Raw genomic sequence first — 22,211 nt, 5'->3', positions numbered from 1 at the left:
ATTAATTTTTTATGTATTTAAAATAATTAAAAAATAGATCTGTTTTTACCGCGTATTTTTATTTTTTTGTTATTCCGCGTATTTTTATTTTTCCGCGTGATCCAAACGCTATAAATACACCCAACAGTCAGTCACCAGCATCACATACACCGGCGCTACTGGCGCATCTTAGAGTGCGCCACCGGATAGATGTCCAATTAGAACCCTAAACCACAAATCAGTTTTGCCGCCGATGTTATCTGCTTCATCCATCCATTAAGAAGGGAAAAAAGGATAATTGGAGAACTTGATAATGTCAGGTTTTTCTTGGAATTCTTGCCGTTGCATGCATTCTTTTTAAGAAAAACAAATCAAAGAACTTGTTGTTTTTTTAAAATTACTTTCGTATTCTTAGATGCATATGTTAAAGAAAACAAAGAAATTATAGTTATCAAGAGTGTATTAGCATTGCAAATATCAAGAAATCTTTTCTTTTTTCAATAAATTAGGTTTTTATTCTCTCATTGTGTGTGCTTGGATGCATATTTTAAGAAAGTAAAAGAGATTGTAGTTTTCTTGATAAGTTCAAGAACTTGTATGATTTTCACGAGGGCTGTTGCTCTATGCAGGTAAGTTGGGAGTTGTTCTTGAAGTCTCCACTCCCACAACTTAAAAAAATTTAGTAGTTTGATTATAAGCGTTCTTACTTGCCACTCTCCTTTACATGGTCTAGACTTTTTGAGTTTGATTGTTTCTCGCCTAGTGTCCCTACTTAATCTTATATGCTCTTGTGATGCCTATAGGAGTCATCTGTTAATAGGGGTGTAAGCTGCCTGGAGTATTTGGTGCTAGATGTGTGGAGGGTAAAATGCTTTCTGCCAAATATGCCCGTGAAAACATGATTCCTTACCTGGGCATATGTCTAGGCATGCAAATTGCTGTTATCAAGTATGATAGATCCATTCTTGGGTTGCAAGATGGGAACAGTACAGAGTTTGATCCAACACCAACAGTCCTTGGGTAATTTTTATACTGGAAGTTATGTTCGGATGCTTCTCCTTCATCATGAATTTCCCTCATGATCTTCATGTGTTTGAAAGGTCTCATTTTAGTAGTGGCTATATTAATCTGTAGACCATGTTCACAGGGTTCAAAAGCGCATAGGAGACATACCCTGCGTCTTGGATCAAGAAGAACGTATTTTCAAGTCAAAGATTCTAAATCTGCAAAACTGTAAGTACTTCATTCCTTCATTCTCACTGCATTGGCTGTATCTTGATCTGAAGCCATTCTGGAGGGCTTCTCCTGATGATATTACCAAGTGGCCAAACTATATCTTTTCTCTGATTTGGCAACTAGAGCTATCTAAATGAGAGGCACTCTCATGATATGAGTTCCAACACTTTCTTTCTTGGAATTTGGAACTGTGGTGTAACTATTTCTCATCCATGTTGACTGGGTTAATAATTATATGTAGACCATAAGATGTGATATCTTTAGCAAGGGGATGCATGCTAAAACTTTATCATGTACTATGTAGGTATGATGTAACAATTTGAAGATGCTGGCCTTACTTTCAGTGGCAAAGATGAAAGTGGTTGTTGCATGGGGGTGAACGTTTTATATAATTGAATTACTAAGTCATGATTGATACTCGTAGTGTTGTTATTGGTTTTATTATAATTGAACTATGAAGCCATCGATCATGCTAGATGCATTATTGGGTTTCAAGATGCGAACAGTACAGTGTTTGATCCCAACACTGACAATCCTTGGGTAATTTTTATACCGGAAGTTAAGTTTTGATACTTCCCCTTCAGCATGAATTTCCCCATGATCTTCATGTGTTTGAGGTCTCATTCTAGTAGTGGCTATATTAATCTGTAGACCATGTCCACAGGGTTCAGAAGCGCATATGAGAGGTACCATGCATCTTGGATCAAGAAGAGCTTATTTTCAAGTCAAAAGATTCTAAATCTGCAAACTGTAAATACTTCCTTTCCTCCAAGCTCACTGCATTGGCTATATATTGATCTGAGGATCTGAAGCCATTCTGGAGGACTTCTGCTATCGATATTACTGAGTGGATAAACTATATCTTTCTCAGATTTGGTAATCGGAGCTTTGTAGGATGAGAGGCACCGTCATAAATTATGTGCCACTCATGCCAGGTAATTTTGTCCTTTAGTGCTTGTTTGTATTAATAATCAATGATGACAGGAAATGTGTACAACTAATTAATGTTCTTTTCCATTGTGCAAAAACTAGACCTGCTATCAAATTTCTTGGGAGGGTAAGGTCTCTTTTTGATATTATCTCAATCAAATATATTAGTTTTCACACGACCTGATGTTTTTCTCTTAAGGTATAGTGTGGTAATGAAACTTGTTAACATCTGAAATAGCAAATTACAAGCTCAAGGGGAGTGCACACGTTCACGCAATGGGAGTCAAAAGAAGGTAAACTATTCCTACCATTTTGTTCCTGACCTGAATAGAGCTGAATTATTCTAGTGCAGGTTTCAGTTAATTAGCATCATTTATTAGGCTAGTAACTCCATTATGAGGTATCAATATCAGTTTATATATGTTCTATGCTCCGTCTTGTTGAAAGCAAAAAGGATTTTTGAGGGTTTAATCCTTTCTAGTGTCATCTTTGCGCTGTCTCTTAAGGTCTATTTTATATTTTATTGGGTTGATTATAGCAGGTGAATTATGAATTGTAACTTGTAATGAAAATAATTTTTGTTCTAATACCATCTGTAGCAAAACAATACTAGTGGTTCTCTCTTTTTTAATTATAAGGCCTTGAAACTTTAAAATCGTCCAATTTAATTTGAACACTGTTTATGACATCATTCATGTTTTAGGAAATACTCCACTAGCTAACAAGATTCTCTTGAACGTGTTTCATAAGAAAATGATTGTTTTCATGATAATACTGGTTCTGTGTATTTTATGCGTTAATTTGACTGATGCGGATCTGTTTGAATTTATTCAATGGGTTAGTCCATCGACATGAACTAGCTCATATATTTTACTCCATTTTAGTCTAGTCTTTCTCATGGTTTCTTACTTAAATGCTGTTTCATATTCTCTGAATAATATATTTGCAACCCACAGTTTGCCGATATAGATGGATCATCGATAGTACCCCATTAGTGAATCAGGTCCTGAATAACAAGACTTGCAAGATTAAGTTAATACTTCATTTATGAATTTGGAGTTACCTTGATGCTCTCTAACCTTCACCTATCCCCACATTAGAAAAAAAAGAAAGAACAGGGAGTTAGAACAAAAAGTGATTTAAGGTATTTTTCTTTACTCCTGATGTCTTTGTTTTTATTTGTGTGGAACAATAACTCTGATATTGATAGAGTGGAACAGATACAGAGGAATGAGGATCAACAAAGCAGGCCAAACTAATTTTGGGAGTGAAGCATAATTGATGGATTGATTCTTGATGTTGCCGTTCTATTTATTTGTCTATTTATTTTCGTAGGTGCAATTATGTTTGGAGATGCATTGTTGCCTTCAGAATGTTCTCTCATTGTCGAGGAGTTGAAGCATACTTTACTTCTAATTGTTTTACATACTTACATCTAAAGCTGTACTCTGATATGAAGTAAAAAAATATTGATTTACATACTTAACTTCTGAAGTTGTACTCTAATCCGATTGATCTTTTGGTTTGCATATATAATCTTGAAGTCCAAAGAGGGTCTTGCATTCTCCAAAAGAGTCTCTGCTTGACCATCCCAGTGTCTCATTCAAAGTTGTTGATATTGAATGTCCGTCTTTGCTACTCAAAAAGACTGATTTTGTTCATTTGCATGCAGTGACGAATGAGGATGACCTGCTTCGCCGACGTGCTTCTCCTTCTCCTTGCCACTGCTGTCCAGTCCGTTTGGGATTCATCTGAGTTGTCTTAATAAATTGAATGCAATCATTGGTGCATTCAAGCTTTCAGGATACATCTCAGGTCCTGATCATTACACAGTGAAGGTATACATGCCCAAATCGATGGAGTTTAGGAAACAAATGTGAGTCTTTGGTTTAATTTTTGTATAATTGAGTTTGTGTTATGTTTTGTTTTGTGAGAATTGCTTGGGTTGTTTTTTGTAAAATTATATTTCAAAACACCAAATCATTTTCTAGCCATGTTATTTATTTGTTAGAAATGCTGGTCATCACCGGCTCAGAATTTCTACTTTGTGTACCATATGTAGGTTAAGAGAGGAGTAGTTTGAATTATTATCTCAAAAAAGGAAAATAGAAAGAGGTGTGTGTGTGTGGCTCTTGTTTGTCTATTAGAACATGTCACTTTTTCATTTTTGTTACATGTTAGAAGTGCAATCAAATTGCCAGAAATGATGTGCAGCATTTAAGTCCCTTGGTTGGTACCATTGATACTGCTTGTGTTAGTGTGATAAAGCTATTTGATGTGTTTTTCATGAATCTCTTATGGTGACTTGTTGATTCATAATATTAATTGTAGGGTTGGTGCGTCATCCTTCTCTTTATTGAGGATACTTTCGCAAATCTCTGGACTGAAAGTAACTCTGTCGGTGAGAGCAATTGCACTCGACATTTTTTTTTGACAAAAGTAACAAGTTTGTATATAAATCTTCAGCACTAAGGCTGGGATCCCAAAAATTTACATCATAGAGCTACATAGAATTGAGTAGGCTCAGCAACCCCCAAAAGTTAAAACCTATCTCTAGGTCCGATCTCATCTTAGAAGGATCCTAAGATGTTTACAATTTCTACAGGATCATCTATATATTTCGAAGTACACCAATAGCAAAAAGTGATGATGCAATTCATTTTAATTCTATTTAGAGGACTACTGATACTTCCATAACATCTTGAATTTCTCTCCTTCCAAATGGTCTACCGTATCACTGCTGGGACAGTTTTCCATCTATCTTTGTCTGTGCTACCACTCTCCTCATAGTTCCAGCTTATTTAAGCCTGACCTGCCCTTTTAGGCATAGTCCACCTTACGCCTCTGAAATTAATAAATATGTTCGTTGCGTATTTTAAGAAAATCAAAGAGATTGTAGTTTTCTTGATAAAAAAATCAAGAACTTGTATGATTTTCACAAGGGCTGTTGAGGAGTTGGTTTTCAACAGCCTCTATGCAGGTATGTTGTGGAGTTGTTCTTGAAGTCTCCACTCCCACAACTTAAAAAAATTATTAGTTTGATTACAAACGTTCTTACTGGCCACTTCCCTTTACATGGTTTAGACTTTTTGAGTTTTATTTTTCTCGCCTTGTACCCCTACTTAATCTTATGTACTCTTGTGATGCCTAACGGTGTCATCTGTTATTAGGGGTGGAAGCTGTTATAGTTCCTGGAGGATTTTGGTGATGGATGTGTAGAGGGTAAAATACTTGCTGCCAAATATGCCTGTGTAAACAGGATTCCTTACCTGGCATATGTCTATGCATGCAAATTGCTGTTATCGAGTATGATAGATCCATTCTTGGGTTGCAAGATGCGAGCTGTACAGAGTTTGATCCCAACACCGACAATCCTTGGGTAATTTTTATACCGGAAGTTAAGTTCAGATACTTCTCCTTCAACATGAAATTCCCTCATGATCCTCATGAGGTCTCATTTTAGTAGTGGCTCTATTAATCTGTAGACCATGTTCACAGGGTTCAAAAGCACATATGAGAGGTACCGTGTGTCTTCTATCAAGAAGAACGTATTAAGTCGAAGCTTCTAAATCTGCAAAACTGTAAGTACTTCCTTTCCTCCATCCTCACTGCATTGGATGTATCTTGATCTGAAGCCATTCACTATTCTGGAGGATTTCTCTCATTGATATTACCAAGTGGCTAAACTATATCTTTTCTCTGATTTGGCAACTAGAGCTCTCTAGATGAGAGGCAACGTCATAGATATGAGGTTCAACACTTTTTTTTCCTTAAATTTGGAACTGTGGTGTAACTGTTTCTCATCTAGGTGGACTGATTTAATAATTATATATGGACGATAAGATGTGATATTTTTAGTAAGGGATGCATGCTAAAACTTTATCATGTGCTTTGTAAGTGAACCTGATACTGTGCAGATATTTGAAGATGCTGGCCTTTCTTTCACCGGCAAAGATGAAAGTGGTCGCCACATGGAGGTGAACATTTTATATAATTGAATTATGAAGTCATGACGATAGATACTCGTAGTGTTTTTATTGGTTTTATTATAATTGAGTTATGAAGCCATGCATTGAATGGAAAGATTTGGGGTTTTTCTTGTTGATGACCCCACTTGCACAACTCTAGAAACTAGTAGTTTAATTATAAAAGGTTTTGATTTGTAGTATTTTGAATGAAGACACTCAATTGGACAGACTTCCGTATACACCCTCAGAGGTCATTTTCGTTTACATGGTCTAAACTTTTTATCTTCTTTGAAATGAACATGGTCTCGATCTTTTGAATTTGATTGTTTCATAAAAGTTGAAAATTGAGTCAAGTTAAAGAACGGGGATTATATGTTTTCTGATTTAGTTTATGTTTTGAGGATCAGTAGAGGTGGGCTGGGCTGCTGAGAATATGGTATGTCGTGATTTAATACAATTTTAATTGCTTAGACTTCTTACGAAAATTGATATACCTTTTCTTCTCTTAGTATGATACTGCATCACAAGTAAAAAAAAAATCCAAATGAATATTCTTATATCACAACATTATTTAATTTTTCCATGAGATTTACTTCCTTGTAGTACTTCTCTTTTATGTTTGTTTTTCTTATAAATAGTGTACTCTTTGTTTGAACTTAACCAAGTTTCCTCCAGGTATATATTTCTATAGGCTTTGGGACTTGCTATGTTAAGGTGGATGACAATGGTAAGTATAAGTTTCTTTGACATTGATCTAACGTATTTGATATGCAGAAAGTTCTGCTCAATTTATTATATTAGTTCATCATCTGAAGTTCTTCCTTCTTTTGAAGGATCATCTGAAGTTGTACTTCCTTTGAAGGATCTGGTGTTTCACGAGATAGAATGATGCTGATGGGAAAAAGATATGATCTTTTTGCAAAATGTTGAACTGAGTTCATCTTTTGTAGTATTGATAGTGCTGTACATAATTTTTTTAGCCTGATAACTATGATGTTTGTAACTTTGAATGATTCTTCTAGTCTATAGGATTGCATACATTATTCAACTGATAGGCTGTTTGACGGTTTGTGCTCATTAGTATTTTTTCATAGATGTTTTATTTAGTTTTGTGGTTTTATTTGTAATTGGGCAAACTTGTATGGCCGTGCACCACAAATTATTGATGCTTACACTTTAGATTTGCTTTTATTGTAAGATGTTCATGTACATCGCTTGTATGGTTCTTCATTTGCAATAAAATACTCTCTATACCTGTACCTACTCCCCAAAAGAGAAGGGGGAGGGGATGAAATATAACTTTTGTTGATCACTTCTGTATGTAGAGATGTTTTTATTGTTTATTCTAGCTGAAGTTGAGGTAGAACATACAGGTTCGTGCTTAGGTACTTTTAACCCAGCTTATGAAGAAAACATTTGTCCCTGTTTCTTTCAACTTCTATTATACTTCCTTATTGTATGGCCATTTTTAATTAACTATTGTTTTGTATGCTTCCTTTACTCCAGCGACATCAAAATACTGCTATTCAGATGTTATGCATGTTTTCCCATGTCATAATAAATGCGTGTTCCTTTTTACATAGTCAAGGATTATAATCTTTTGTTTAATTCTAGTATTTATCTTCATTGAGCATTACACTCATTGGCATGTTCTACAGCATGCTGCAGATGAGCGAATCAGTTTGGAAGAACTTCATGAGAAGGTAATGATTGTCTAAAAACTCATTAATGTGTCATTTCAACATGGAGTCTGTAACTTAGTGAATTATCAGGTCTTATCTGGACAAAAGAGGACAACAACCTATCTTGATTTCGAGCATGAAGCAGTACGTTTATGGTCATCTAATTTGAAATAGATTTGCCTTGTTCCACTTGTCTTGTGGGGAAGACTTGAAACTCTTTGTCATAGGTAATACTGATTTTGAGTCTTTTACCATGCTTTTGTAGATCATGCCTGAAACTGGTTACCAATTATTACACAACTATGCGGACTAAATTCAAAATTGGAGTTTGATCTGCAAAGTTCATTCTCAAGCTTCAATATCATCTACCAGGTAAGTTACGGTTCTTTGTTTAGATTTTCATCACCAACCAGTCTATGGAACTTGATAAAATTGCCATTTACCTGAAATTCCGTTCCACTAAATTTTGCAACATTCATTGAAGTTGAACCTAACTCTAGAATAAAGTCATATGTTTTGGTTAAAACGGGAACTTAATTCTGATTCACAAGCAACCAACATCTGGCTCATTTCTTGTGGTAACATTCTCTAATACTTGCCTCTGTCGTATTATACATTCAAAAAGTTAAAGTACATGAACCATTTGCAAATCAGTCTTATAAGGGAAAGGTAATATAGTGTTGATTGAAGTTGTTAATACAGGATTATGAAGTGACATGAACTATTAGGACATAAGAATTGAGATTAGGTATTATTGGGAATAAAGATACACTGTATAGTAAATGCACAAAGGATGGGAGAAATTGTTTGCGTAATCAGTAAAGGTAATTAATTTACATTATTTTCTATTTCCTAATTTTGATTACATAATTAGAAGTTCCTACAATCGTTCAGACTGTAAGGAACAATCGTGCATTATTCCTCCAATTGTGCAGAAAGTAGAGCTGTAACATAACTTCCGCATAAATATTACTACTAATATTTGTGGGCCGCATATGAAAAAGTAATATCCGCATAAGTATGTAGCTCAGTTAGGCACATAAGAAAAATAAGGTCGAGATAACTAATGCAACTTTGGCTTGTGGTATTTAACTGTCATTATTAATATCCTCATGACTTATGCAAGAATCTATGTATTATTTTATGCGGGATTGGTTATGGAATAATAACATTTGTCAATAATGCATGGAATGAGTATTTACAGGAAAAAAATTCCCTTTAATGTAGATGGTCCCTGCATAGCATTACTCATTTATTTTCACCATGTAATAATCCCCACATTATCATTTACCACATGATTGCACAACCAATACTTTAACCAAATAATGTCTTACTCTCTTATATTTCAATTTTGTGATATTACTGAAGAAAAATAGAGTGATATATAGGGTGTTTTATGTTTTGCTTAATCTGAAAAGGTGATTGGAATACATTACTTTTCTATGTTCTAATTCTAATAACCTGATATGAAGTTCCTACAATTGTTCAGACCAAAAAGATAACTTTATTCGCTTAAATTGAATTGATCTTTACAAAAATGTATGTGTAAAGATAAAACTTACAAACAACGTGATTTTTGATGATGTTGAAAGTTCATATGTGTCTCTTTTGTTTAAATTCAAGAGTTTTGGAAGTTTGCAAACTTAGATGCTATTTTCTTTATTAAAAGCTAGCAGTTACTATGCTTGTCATTAGGAGCTTAAAAGGATTCAGTTTTTTTCTAGAAAAAGAAACATTGATGGTCTTACCTTTCTTAGTTTTTTGGATAAATATTAGTGTTTTGTAGTGATGAACGTTGAGGTTCAAAAATAATGTTGTTCCTTGTGTGTTTATCCTGTATTTGAATTACTATATTGCATTCATAATCATTATATTCTTCTCCACGTTATTTAAGTTGGTTGACATAGCATGTCCTCTCCAGGTTGAATGTAATATGGATGATTTGTACATGGATGGAGAAATCCTCAGCATTCTCTAACATTGAATGGAAGGAGCAGAAACCGCACTGGCTCATGGATCAGGTGCTGGAATACTTTTTGATTTATTGCCCATCTGTGTAGCTATTTTAGTGGCTTAGTGTAGAGATTCTATACATTGGTGCTTTTATGGAGTTTACATTGCAATGCCATTCTTTTTTATAAATGCTGTACTGTTAATTGCAAAAGACCGGTATATGTATCAACTATCAATTATACTACTCAGACATCTACTCTGTCCCTCCAGCGTATCTTCTCTTTGTAGGAGCAAGTTTTTGGTTGTTATTTCGTGAGCAGGTCGCTTGGATTAGTTTCTATGTGGAATAGTTGCTTGAAAATCCAAAATGAAATGAACAGGCACCTCTCTTTATCTGGTAACATTAGGTATTCCCCTCCCAGTAGTAAAAATTTATAGCTTCACAACCTGTCAACCCGACTAGGAATTCCGCCGACTATGCAAGCTCCTTCAAATTTCTTTCAAGCTGCTCATATGACAGCTCTTAAGCAGGGAAGTTTGCAGACCGTTGTTCTCTTGGCTACGCTGCCACCTGATGGATCACTAATTGAAGTGACCAAGGGAGTTGAAGCCTCTCATAAGTTGCCTTGAGGGAACTTGAATGTGGTCCTGGAACGAGATATTGCGACATAAATGAGCCTCTCTTTAGAACCAAGCGCTTCTATGAATTCCCCTCTTCCCTTGTTTTTTGCCGTTCCATGGTATGACAGATCGGGCAAAATAAGACCTGAAACATGGGCAGGTGTCTTGGATCTGTTAAGTATGTAGAGGTCCTCGTTTTTTAATTTTCTTTATTTGCTTAGACATGATTTCTGATTTACAAGTCTATTTGATGACCCACCACTGCAGGTTGTTGANCTCTTCCCTTGTTTTTTGCCGTTCCATGGTATGACAGATCGGGCAAAATAAGACCTGAAACAGGGGCAGGTGTCTTGGACTCAGAAGCCCCTCTGTTAAGTCCTCGTTTTTTAATTTGCTTAGACATGATTTCTGATTTACAAGTCTATTTGATGACCCACCACTGCAGGTTGTTGATCACTATATTTGATGAATGAAATTGGTACATTTTCCAGCATGGAGGGAACGTTTTCATTGTTCAAGCTTGAGCTCTTACCCAACAATTTGTTGAATCATATTTTTAAGTGATTTCTCGTAAGACTTATTTTATAGCATGTTCGAGTTATACCACCCTGAATTTCTATTATTTATTTTTTACTTTCTAATGCTTATGGATTCTACCATGTTTATTGCTCAAAATCTTATATCTAGAGATATTCCTAGGTTGAGTATGGTGGTTAACAAAACTCTACACATGGGTTTAATTCCTGAAACTTGGTCATTTTGTTTTACCTATCCAATCTCAATGATATAATTAATTGAGTTGTTAATTTAAGATTAGTAATTGTATGAAGCAATTAAAGCAATGGAGGTTTTAGTATCTCATTTATTTGAAGGCTAATCTTTTATTTTTTAGAAAACTCCATACCTAAGTTGTGAGTTATTTTTATTTATTTTATGTATATAGACATCTCTTTGCATCATTTTGTAATCATGTCCGTAACAACTTATTTGACAATTATTTGATCTGGTTGTATAATTTAATTTGTGGTGTATTTGAGATAATTAAAAATATATATTAACATTTAAAATAATTGAAATACTCAAGTATACAAAAATAATATTTAATTTGTTGTTGCACGAATTATGAGTTATTTTTCTAGTTTAAGTGAAATAAAGTAATATTAATATGTTGAAAGTTTATGAGATTATGGTCAATAGAAATGGATGCATAGTTCGACTATGAATTTGAATTACAATTGTTTTGGGCTAAATTTTATAGTTATAATTTTTAAAAAGTCTATTTACTATGTATAAAGTAGGATAAAAGTTTTGAATTATAAATTTCATAGTCTAAATTGACCTATTTAAAGATGATAACAAATTTCATGTAAGTTATATATAATCAATGGAATAAACTCTTTTTTTTAATTAAAAGAATAAATAAGTACTACTGAAAAAATTACTATAAAAAAATAATATATTTTGTATTAACGCGTTTATATTTTTCCGCGTGTTCAAATGCTATAAAAAGGCCCCTCTGTACTCTTCAGTCTTCATAACGCTACCGGAGTACGCAACCAGAACTTCACATGCCGGAGTACGCAACCGGATGAAAACCCATAAACCCGCCGTCGAGTAATATTTCTGCTTTCCCATTATCTTGATTTTCCTGGACTTCTTGCCTGCATTCTTGGATTTTTGAAGTTACTTTGGTATTCTTATATGCATGTTTAAGGAAATTAAAGAAATTGTAGTTTTCAAGAATATATGAGTACAGGAAATTCAAGAAATCTTTTTTCTTTCTTTAAAAAATCAAGAATTTGTTTAACTTTTTCAGTGGAGATGGGGGATGAATGCCGGAGGCTATTTCTGTCGGGGTTTTCTTGAATGATTTCGCAAGGCTTGTTGAGGTTTTGTTTTTAAACAGACTCGATGCTGGGCATCACCAAGGTTTACTAATTTACCCTTTCAAAGGTATTGAATGAAAAACTGTGGATTTGTTCTTGAAGGATGAAGTAATTCAGTTATTTTAAAATGAAGACACTCAATTGGACAAACTTTCGTAAATGCACTCAGTGCTCATATTCCTTTACATGGTCATTACACCTTTTTACTTTGATTGTTTCTTAAAAGTGGAAAATTGTGCCAGGTAAAAGTCTCAAGAGAATGGGGAATTATATAGTTCGTCTTTTCTGATTTTGTTAATGTTTTGAGAATCAGTAAATGGAAAGTCGTGCTTTCATGCAGATTTAATCGTTTACACTATAGTTGCACCTGTGAATTTGTGTGTTGCTTGCAAAATAGGCAGTGACCAGGAGGGTCTTCATTGAATTCTTATGTTTCTTTGCTACTTCTTTATATGAAAATTGATACTATTTTTTCTCCGATAATCCATTCTACTATCATAATTTTTTTCAAATAAATTTTCTTATACACAACTCTTAGAATAATATTAAGACTGTTCATGATGTGCCACTCATGCCAAGTAATTTGTCCGTTAGTGCTTGTATATGTTAATAGTCAATGATGACTGGAAATGTGTGCAACTAATTAATGTTCTTTTCCATCATGCACAAAGTAGAGCTGTAAGGAGACTGCATCATTCCGCAGAAGTTATCTGGTCGGAGCTTCCATGGCTGTCATCCCATCAATGTGATCAATCTTCCATCCCAAGTTGTGGTGACAGTGTATTCTCTGATGTAAGGTAATGTTATCAATTTTCTTGGGAAGGGTAGGTGTCTTTCTGATATTATCTCAATAAAATATATTAGTTACTCACTCGACCTAACATTTCTCTCTTTAGGCCAAGTGTGAAAATAAAACTTGTCAACATCTGAAATAGCAAATTACAAGCTTAAGGGGAGTGCACAAGTACAGGCGATGGGGAGTCAAAAGATGGTAAACCATTCTTGCTGATGGCTCATAGGCAAACTGATGCTTGCAGCCATGCTGGATTTCAAAGCTTTTGAGATTCGTATTTTGGCATCGCAAAGTTCAATTTTTTTTGTCACTAAATCACCTTTTTGGTGAAACTACACGGCCTTCTACTTTTTTGTTCTTATTACTCTATCTGGTATAACTCAAAAAACTATTTAACATGTTATCTCTTAGAGCTGAAAAACTGTTGCTTAGCATGGCACCTCGGGTGGGGTATATGAGTTTTAAGAATAAGTTCCATTTCATGATGCATCTTCTCTGTCTTATAAGGCTGATACTTGCAGCCATGACAGATTTGAAAGCTTTTGAGCTGATTCCATGTTTTGGTTTGGCAAAATTCACTCTCCCCCCCCCCCACCACCACCACCAAACCAACCTTTTCATGAAATTACGCATGACCTTCCTCTTTACTTATTCTTGTTACTCTCTCTGCTCCATTATATAAACCATGTGAATGTGGAGGTTTTGTCTTCCGTGGAAGTTCAATAAAACTTTGTATGATTTCTCAAGGGTTGTTGAGGAGTTGGTTTTAGCAGCCTTGATGCAGGTACCACTAAGGTTTACTAATTCACCCTTCCAAAGCTTCTTTCATCTTCTGTTGTGCTTCCTTTTCGCCTGGCCATTTTAACTGTGGTTTGGTATGGTTGCTTTACACCTGCGACATCAAAATACTGTCATTCAGATGATATGCATGCTTTCACAGCAAGCTTTGGCCTTAAGGAGAGGTTCTGAGCTCTACTTCTGACGTTTCTTTGTCGGAAATTGTTACCAAAACTCACTCGAGGCCAAATGGATATTGTAAGGTTTTGAAGGTAAAGCTCTTTTGAGTTTTAGTTGGTAGTATCTATTATGATAGGTATGAAACGACTAACTTGGTCTTGGTTATTGCCATTGTTTACAGGGCAAGTGTTTGTACCTTGGAATTAATTATTGTAGACAAGATGTTGGTACAACAGGTAATTTGGTATAAGCCTATCTGATACAGAATTGACTGGTGTTTGCCAATAAGGAACTTCGGTGGGATTTTTCTCTTTGCAGTCATTGTTCGTGATGTATTTTAACCAACCAGTTTGAAGGAAGCAAATGCACTCCAACTGTTTGTAGTTTTCTCACAATTCAAACAAACAAAAAATATTGATTTACTTGCTTCACTTCTATATAACTATACTTTGTCTTGATTGATCTTTTGGTTTGCATATATAATCTGGAAGCCCAAAGAGAGCCTTGCATTCTCTACTAAGAATCGCCCTTGTGCATCCCCAGTGTCTCCTTCAAAATTGTTCATATTGAAAGGTCTGTCTCTGCTATACCAGCTTACTGGTTTCTCAGATTTCATTTGCATGCCGTGAGGATGACTGCTTTGCACACATGCTTCTCCTTCCCCATTGCTGCTATTGTCCAGTGGATTTGGGAATCATCTGAGTTCCCTTAATAAATTGAATGCAAGTGATGGTTCATTCAAGCTCTAAGGATACATCTCAGGTCTTGATATTTACACAGTGAAGGTATGCCGGCGCAAATTGATGGATAAGAGATGTGATAAGTTATCTTTTCTACACTTTGTTTCCCCAAGTACCACTGTTTAATTTGCAGGTCCTTCAATATTTCTGTATCCACTTGTTTCAATATGTTTTTCTGTCCAAACAAAACAGTAAACTAAACTTCGGTTAACATTTACTATATTGGATGCTTGTTTTTTTATGGTGTTTTTGTTTTCCTTGACCCTCGTAATGCAGATATCTACTCAAGATTTGTTTCCAAAGAACCAATACATAAATTACCTAATAACATAGCAATGAGTTCTGACATTGAGCAACAAAGTAGATCTCCGATATATCCACTGTTTTTGTTTAACCTANTGTTTTCCTTGACCCTCGTAATGCAGATATCTACTCAAGATTTGTTTCCAAAGAACCAATACATAAATTACCTAATAACATAGAATGAGTTCTGACATTGAGCAACAAAGTAGATCTCCGATATATCCACTGTTTTTGTTTAACCTAAACTGCTCAAGATCTTTATATGATTTGACTTTTGGAGCCTTCAAAGACCTCTGTGGAATATAAAGCTGGTGAGATTTTGTGTTGGCATTTATAATTTAGTTGTTTGTAGGCTCGGGAAATGATTGTGAGACTTTGGATTTATTTTTGTAGAAATGAGTTTGTTCTTCTCATTGTTGGATTGAGTTTGTTCTTTTCAACCACCATCAAGAATATTCTTAGTTATAATCCTCAGATAACCAATCCAGATATTACTAAATTCCAAAGCAGAGTTAATGTCCCCTTCTCATATAGCTGTGTTGATAAGAAATTCATTGGCCATCAGTTTGGTGTGCAGGTCAAGGCTAGTACTAGTTTTTGGAACCTTACAGCAGTTGAAAAGTTGCCGGAGTCTTAACAGTTATGATCCTTAAAATGTTCCTGCAAATGCTTTAGTAAATATGATCGTGAAGTGCTCTTGTGGGGATAGTCATGTTTCAAAAGAGTGTGGACAATTTATAACTTATCCTTTTCGGCCTGACCAGAATTTGGTTATAGTAGCCAACAAATTTAATCTACCACAGAAGTTGTTGGAAGACTAAAATCCTTGAAGCAAAGTGGTCTGGTTTTCAACATCCTGAAGCAGTGCTTCGTATGTGTATGATATATTGGATAAGATTTAAATAGGAACGTAACAAACATCAATATAATCACAATACACGTGTGTTTCAGTTCTGAATGGTAAAGTAGTCTGAACTATGAAGTTCAAAATGGGAATGAAGGTTAAAGAACATATGATATCATCGGAGTAATGTCATCGATGCCTGGATTTCTTCAAGTGTCCTTCCCTTGGTCTCTGGTACCAGCATTGCAACGAATACAACAACCGAGCCACAAAAGAATGCAAACAAGAAGAATGTTCCTGCAAGTTACAACAGAATTTAATAAATCAATAGTGATACCACCAAACAAGCTTAAGTAACAGATGGAGAGTGCCAATTACCTGCTGCATTCCACTCGAATAGGAAATTAAAAGCATAAGAAACTATCCAAGAAGTAAAACAGTTTATCAATGCCGTAAGACTTCCTGCAGAACCCTTGATGTTTATCGGAAGTATCTGAAACGGAGAAATACTTAATGGTTTGTCTGACTCTGTATAACATATATATTTGAATTTGACATCTTAAAGACGCACCTCTGACATGATGATCCAGGGTGTACCTCCCATTCCCACTGTGAAAGATATAGAAAAGAGCTGTTTACAGAATATGGAGGTGGAATGAGAATGTAAGGGGTTTGGCAAGGTATAGGTGTTCAAAACAGTAAGGAAATGAATAAAAAATAAAGGATGTTGTTTTAACAAACCAGTATGCCAGTGTACACCATAGAAGAAGTTAGTTCTGCTGATGGATGATAACCCTGTTCATGATAAAGCAGAATCAGAATGACATTAATGTAGCAAAAGCAGATGCATAACTGAAGAAGTTGATTGTATATCACCAAGTTTAGCACCTTGAAAAGAAACCCCAGTGCTACAAGCAAGCACCCTAAACAAGTCCCAGCTGAAGTAACCTGAAAACGAAGTGTTGAGGCCTATTAAAATTGTACTTTATCGGCAAAGGATATGAACCTGCAGTCATTATTCTTACCAGCATAAGAAGTCGTCTCCCAGCTTTTTCTGTGAGGATAATACTTGCGACTGCAAATGGAAGCTGAAATGAAGAATGATTGTTTGAGTGTTATTTAGCAGTCTTCTATTAAACTGGAGTAGTAAGAGTTGAGAACCTGGAGAACAGCCATGACTTGAGATGCTGAGTCTGCTGAACAACCTTGTAAAGTGATCTTAACTTTTAGATATATCCCTATAAACAAAAGGCTGTCAACTTAAAACAGAAGTTTATTCTGAGTGTTCTTACCAGCTGCTCTAAAAATTGAACTGGCAAAAGAAGTTATGGCATTGGTCCCTCCTAACTGCACGAGAGCCATTAGCCCGACTCCAATCTAATAATAATGAATACCGGCAGAAGTATCAGACATATCATCCAAACTCCTAAAGTGTTCCAACTTGGGGTTATACGTAAAGCTTACAATTAGTGGACGAGCATATTTCCTACTGAATAGATCCATAAATGTGGATCCTGAGTGTTGCTGAACTGTTTCAGTAAAGTCCTGTTAAATAGAGAGATTTCAGTGCTAACTGCTCTTCTGGAACTAGACTTCAACAGAAAAGTATGAAAGAGACAAACAGGTAAACAACACTGCTAAGTTACACATTTTAGATCGTTTTGTTACTTTTATTTCAGCTGCTTCAGTGGAAATATCAGCATTTTCTCCCCTCAGACGTTGTAGTGATGCTTCTACCTCCTTCTCCAGACCAATTTTTGACTGTCAATAGATTAGCATATTTCCCTTTTATCTTTCTTTTTGAAATAGTTGTAGCACAATGATTAGTTAATGCCACCTGCTTGTTCTTTGGAAATTACTAACTCACCAACCACCGAGGAGACTCCGGTATGAAGAATACACCTAGCACCTGTATAAAGCTAGGGATAGCACCTGGAAGTTCAACTAATTTCAAGAAATGGAAACCTCTATATAATCAGGCATCTTCTTTTTGAAATTTCTCTTTGTTGAATGCATTGTATCATTACCTACAAGAGCTAAAGTGCGCCAGCTCATGTTATTCCCAATGTAATACACCAGTGAGAAGCCAAGAGTCAGCGTACACTGCAAAAACATCAAGGCTTATACAGAGAGAAAATGAGTTGTACCAACCAATCAAAATCAACAAAGTTTTTTATTTACTGAAGCAGCAGCTACAAAGCCCCCTCGGATATTTTTCGGCGTGACCTCTGAAATGTATATAGGTCCCTGTTTGAAATTTAATTCAGGTCATATTATGCATCAGACCTTTCTTGGTTCAACAGACAGAAAAAAGTTATCCAGAAAACGTAAAAGAAATTACCGCATATATTTGGATTCCTGCACCAACTCCCATCAGCAACCTTCCAGCATCAAGCCACCAAGCTCTCTTTCAACAAGCACAAACTCGTAAGTTGAACCAGATAATCATGTTTGCTTAACACGGTTACATGGCCTGACTGGAAGAAATAAAGGGAGGAGGGAAAGGGTGCGCGCACACACACACACGGAAAGAGAGGAGAAAAGTAATTTCCCTGTGTATATGAGGTAAAATACATTCTCTGTACCTTGCCAAAGGTTATTGAACACCAGCCCATGATAAAAAATAAATCCGAAAGCCACATTGTCTGTATGAATTATAAACCAAATTAGAAACTTTAAAAGTTGATTCAGGTTCAGTGATTTTTTTACAAGTAAAAGTTCAATAAATTTAGTAAAGGAAAAGAGACTTACAGTTCTCCTGCCAAAAATATCAGCCACCTTTCCACTTATCAGAGCCCCAATCATTCCTCCAAATATCATGATTGAAGCAAAAACTGAGTACTACACAAAAAGAAAAAATCAGACTATGTAAAGAGATGTATTAGGTTTTTGGTGTATCCATTTATTTTGATATTATTTAGTAGAAAAAAAGATCTCCTGATGAAAAATGCATTTTGTTGGGCTAGCAGCTAATGGGACTTCAGTGAGGATCATGAGTTCACTTACAAAATTTACATTCACATAAATGAAAAAGGAACACCTAGATAAAGAATCTGGACCTCTTTATACAATGTCTAAGATCTCAGAACAGGGTGAGAACTGCTAATCAGGTCAGTGTGAGAGAGCTGTTTCGTACACACGAAAAAAGGTTGTAAAATACTTACTTCTGCTATAGAGAGTCCCAGGTCATCCATGATCCCTGATTGAGCAGGTGATGAATATCCAGCCTGATAAGGACACACGGACAGCAAGCTATCAGTGACAACCCTTTAGCCTAATCTCCTGAGATGCATTAAACATTACACTACAGTGCAATCTCCAGTATACTCATTTGAGAAATATGTTATAGTGCTTAGAACATATGCAGTGTGTCCTACCATTAAATTGTAAATACATTCATGAGGAACAAGATTTGTTCGCATAGATATGTGGAAATAAAAACATGTACTGAAGACTCTTGGATGTCACTAGGAACCAAATCTTATGCATGACGCTTCATTCAGTCTTATCCAAAGTAATTGAAAAATGATGTTCCTTCATTAACACACCTCAAAATCTCATGTATTCCCCGTACCTTGACAAGTAATACTTACAGCAAATCCATAGGCAAAGTAACCACAGGCAGCAACTGAGGTGCTCAAAACAAGATTTGTTGTAACATGGAATTGCCGACTTGCTTTTCTGATACTATTCTCATCTAACAAACCATCTTCCATGCTTCCAGTCATAGTATGTTGCTACCTGGAGAAAAAAAGTAAAGAGACCGTTAAGAATGAAGTAGAAGTTTAGAAGAATGAGAATATATAGAATACTTCATGAGAGAGGTATATAACATATTCTGGTGGTAGTTTGACATGGTCGATATTAGTCTAAAGCAAAAATGCACAGTATATCAGGGTAAGAGTTTCAGAGATTCAAGAATTAAGCCTTAAACTGATGTCTGTCTTTTAGCTACGAGAAGTCACACGTAATCACTATCTAACAATTATTTCTCGAGACCAACGTGGGTTGTGGTGCACTGATGATGTTTCGGATTTAAGCCTTGGGTGTGCAGAAAATTTTATCGAGGAGAGGGAGTCGAACCCAACTAGTTTGAATTGAGATGTAATAGTTGTTGAACATTTACTAAAGAAGACAAGATAAGGAAAAACACACCAACTTCAGAGACCAAAAAAATTAAAGCCCAGTTAAAGGAGTACTATTATGGAGCTGTAATTCAAACAGATGGTTCCACTATTAACAATAATACTGGGTTTTATGCTCAAAATCTAGAAAAAACAAAGTTATTATATTGTAGGTGAATTGCTTACAAAATTCTATAACTCAGAGAAGAAATTTTGAAGAGGAAAGGAAACCTTGTTTAAGGTTTTAAGATAATGCCACTATTCCAACGCCAAAAGCAGGCTAAACATAAAAGCTTAGGAATAATTGATGCCTCAGGCCCACAATTAATTATTACGAAGATCCCACAACACCTGCTTTGGAATATGTATTGTACGGTTAGTATGTTTAAATATAATTTTTTTTAACTGTTACATAAATTTTATCGTATCGAATATTTAAATTTATTGTAATATAATAACGAAAAGTTTCATTTTGGGTATCAATCAATTTGATCTGAAAGTATTTTCATCTCATGTTATCTTATAATTCTACTTTATCATTTCCTTATATTTATTAAAATAATACAGTACAATATAAATATATTACAAACAAATATGTAAGGTAAAACACAACAACTTGAGAGACCAATAAATTAAAGGCGAGCAGAAGGNTTAAATTTTATTTATCGTATCGAATATTTAAATTTATTGTAATATAATAACGAAAAGTTTCATTTTGGGAATCAATCAATTTGATCTGAAAGTATTTTCATCTCATGTTATCTTATAATTCTACTTTATCATTTTCTTATATTTATTAAAATAATACAGTACAATATAAATATATTATAAACAAATATGTAAGGTAAAACACAACAACTTGAGAGACCAATAAATTAAAGGCGAGCAGAAGGAGTACTATGAAGCTGTTATTTGAACAGGTAATTCCACTATTAACAATGATACTGAGTAGGGGTGGCAAATGGTTGGATTCGATTTGAATGATTTGAATATGAATTTTGAAATAAATGGTTTGGATTGCAATTCATTCAAATATAATATGGATTTGATCAAATATGGTTTGGAAAAAATGGTTCTAATCCATTTAAATAAATTTATTTTTTTAAAAAAGAATAAAAACTTACCCCTTCCTACACGCACCCTCCCCCCTCGACTTTCCACCAACCTACCTCTAAAATTTTTTGTTTTCGAAAAATAAAAAGAAATCTATTTTTTCAAAAATAAAATAAAAATTTACCCCCTCCCCCTGGCACCTCCCTACCCCGCAGCCCCACTCCCCCGACCCATCTCCCATCAACCTACTTTTAATATTTTTTTTTTTAGAAAAATGCACAAGTACCCCCTCAACCTATGCCCGAAACCCCAAAGACACACTTATACTATACTAAGGTCCTATTACCCATCAAACTTATTTTATAAGTAATTTTCTACCCCTTTTCAGCCTACGTGGCAATAGTTCTAAAGAAAAAGTCAACCAGCGTTGAATCCACAAGATAGTGCCAAGTAGATCGAAATGGGATGGAAAATTATTATTAAAATAAGTTCAGAGGGTAATAGGACCTTAGTATAGTATAAATGTGTCTCTGAGATTTCGGACATAGGTTGAGGGGGTACTTGTGCATTATCCCTTTGTTTTTCAAAAACAAAACAAAAAAATTGTTTTTCAAAAAAAAAAAATTTAATACCCTTCCCCGGAACCTGCCACGCTGTTTCCACCTTCCACCAACGGACTTCTAAATTTTTTTGTTTTTCAAAAATAAAAAAAGTTGTTTCATTTCTCACTTATATGGACTGAATATAGATTCTGATGCTAACCCATTTTGTCTATATTTATATAAGCTTAAATAAATTAAAAATCATAATAACTCATTTTTAAAAAAAAATATAAATAATTCATTTAATTTAATATGAATATAATTATTTCATTTTACTTATATGGACCCTTAACTTCAGTCCTCATAAATAAGAAAACTGAGAACCCCAAAGTCAGAAAAGTTCCAAATATAAAAACAGTCATAATACGTGAACATGAACTTTAATTTGACTTTAATCAATATTTATGTGCTTTTAATTTTGTATAAAATTAAAAAATTATCTCACATCTTAGGTGTATTATGCCACATATAGTACACATGTCTAATTATTCAATTTTATGTAATTTTAAGCGTATACTTGAGCAGTATCAAAATTGGATG

General features: G+C 34.8%; 2 protein-coding genes across 57 annotated transcripts; one reads left to right on the top strand and one right to left on the bottom strand.

The window, feature by feature from the left end:
* Positions 1-116: 116 nt before the first annotated feature.
* On the top strand, positions 117-15,891 carry LOC107001772 (CTP synthase-like). Of its 50 annotated transcripts, none has more exons than XR_003578478.1 (20): positions 117-294; positions 783-999; positions 1,127-1,212; positions 1,520-1,755; positions 1,880-2,150; positions 2,345-2,438; positions 3,818-4,021; positions 5,316-5,726; positions 6,063-6,122; positions 6,789-6,840; positions 7,772-7,816; positions 7,886-7,939; positions 8,061-8,167; positions 9,717-10,529; positions 10,715-12,322; positions 12,930-13,052; positions 13,152-14,097; positions 14,187-14,241; positions 14,324-14,385; positions 14,497-14,984. XR_003578478.1 is itself a non-coding variant. In XM_027917049.1 (4 exons), exons 2-4 carry the CDS (start codon positions 848-850, stop codon positions 1,528-1,530), a joined length of 249 nt encoding a protein of 82 aa, XP_027772850.1. In that variant the 5' UTR covers positions 122-294; positions 783-847; the 3' UTR covers positions 1,531-1,773. The 50 variants fall into 50 exon arrangements, 1 of the variants encoding a protein (XP_027772850.1); XR_003578482.1 differs by adding an exon at positions 2,248-2,272 and having other exon boundaries at positions 1,880-1,901; positions 2,087-2,150; positions 2,384-2,438; positions 14,187-14,967; XR_003578464.1 differs by adding an exon at positions 2,248-2,272 and having other exon boundaries at positions 1,880-1,901; positions 2,087-2,150; positions 14,187-14,967.
* Positions 15,889-20,380, bottom strand: LOC107001679 (sugar transporter ERD6-like 5). Of its 7 annotated transcripts, none has more exons than XM_015199641.2 (19): positions 20,203-20,370; positions 19,486-19,633; positions 19,057-19,119; positions 18,644-18,733; positions 18,478-18,537; positions 18,234-18,299; positions 18,074-18,139; positions 17,920-17,995; positions 17,760-17,836; positions 17,561-17,653; positions 17,357-17,437; positions 17,185-17,269; positions 17,054-17,097; positions 16,918-16,980; positions 16,781-16,840; positions 16,634-16,687; positions 16,464-16,523; positions 16,271-16,385; positions 15,889-16,189 (listed from the first exon to the last, which is right to left on the bottom strand). In XM_015199641.2, exons 2-19 carry the CDS (start codon positions 19,618-19,620, stop codon positions 16,068-16,070), a joined length of 1,410 nt encoding a protein of 469 aa, XP_015055127.1. In that variant the 5' UTR covers positions 19,621-19,633; positions 20,203-20,370; the 3' UTR covers positions 15,889-16,067. The 7 variants fall into 7 exon arrangements, 6 of the variants coding, with proteins under 6 accessions (XP_015055127.1, XP_015055150.1, XP_015055168.1 ...); XM_015199664.2 differs by having other exon boundaries at positions 17,760-17,824; positions 20,203-20,367; XM_015199682.1 differs by having other exon boundaries at positions 17,760-17,824; positions 19,467-19,633; positions 20,203-20,216.
* Between the last annotated feature and the right edge of the window lie 1,831 nt (positions 20,381-22,211).

This window comes from Solanum pennellii, chromosome 1, assembly GCF_001406875.1.
Source record: "Solanum pennellii chromosome 1, SPENNV200".
NCBI lineage: Eukaryota > Viridiplantae > Streptophyta > Magnoliopsida > Solanales > Solanaceae > Solanum > Solanum pennellii.
This window is presented reverse-complemented; position numbering and strand designations above follow the sequence as displayed.

What these genes read in the sequence shown, in the direction of transcription:
- LOC107001772 (XM_027917049.1), top strand. Translation starts at nt 848, where the DNA reads ATGCTTTCTGCCAAATATGCCCGTGAAAACATGATTCCTTACCTGGGC. An exon ending in CCAACACCAACAGTCCTTGG is followed by an intron (nt 1,000 to 1,126) that starts GTAATTTTTATA and finishes CCATGTTCACAG; the next exon opens with GGTTCAAAAGCGCATAGGAG.
- LOC107001679 (XM_015199641.2), bottom strand. Translation starts at nt 19,620, where the DNA reads ATGACTGGAAGCATGGAAGATGGTTTGTTAGATGAGAATAGTATCAGA. An exon ending in AATATGCTCGTCCACTAATT is followed by an intron (nt 17,270 to 17,356) that starts GTAAGCTTTACG and finishes CATTATTATTAG; the next exon opens with ATTGGAGTCGGGCTAATGGC. An exon ending in CACTGGGGTTTCTTTTCAAG is followed by an intron (nt 16,688 to 16,780) that starts GTGCTAAACTTG and finishes TATCATGAACAG; the next exon opens with GGTTATCATCCATCAGCAGA.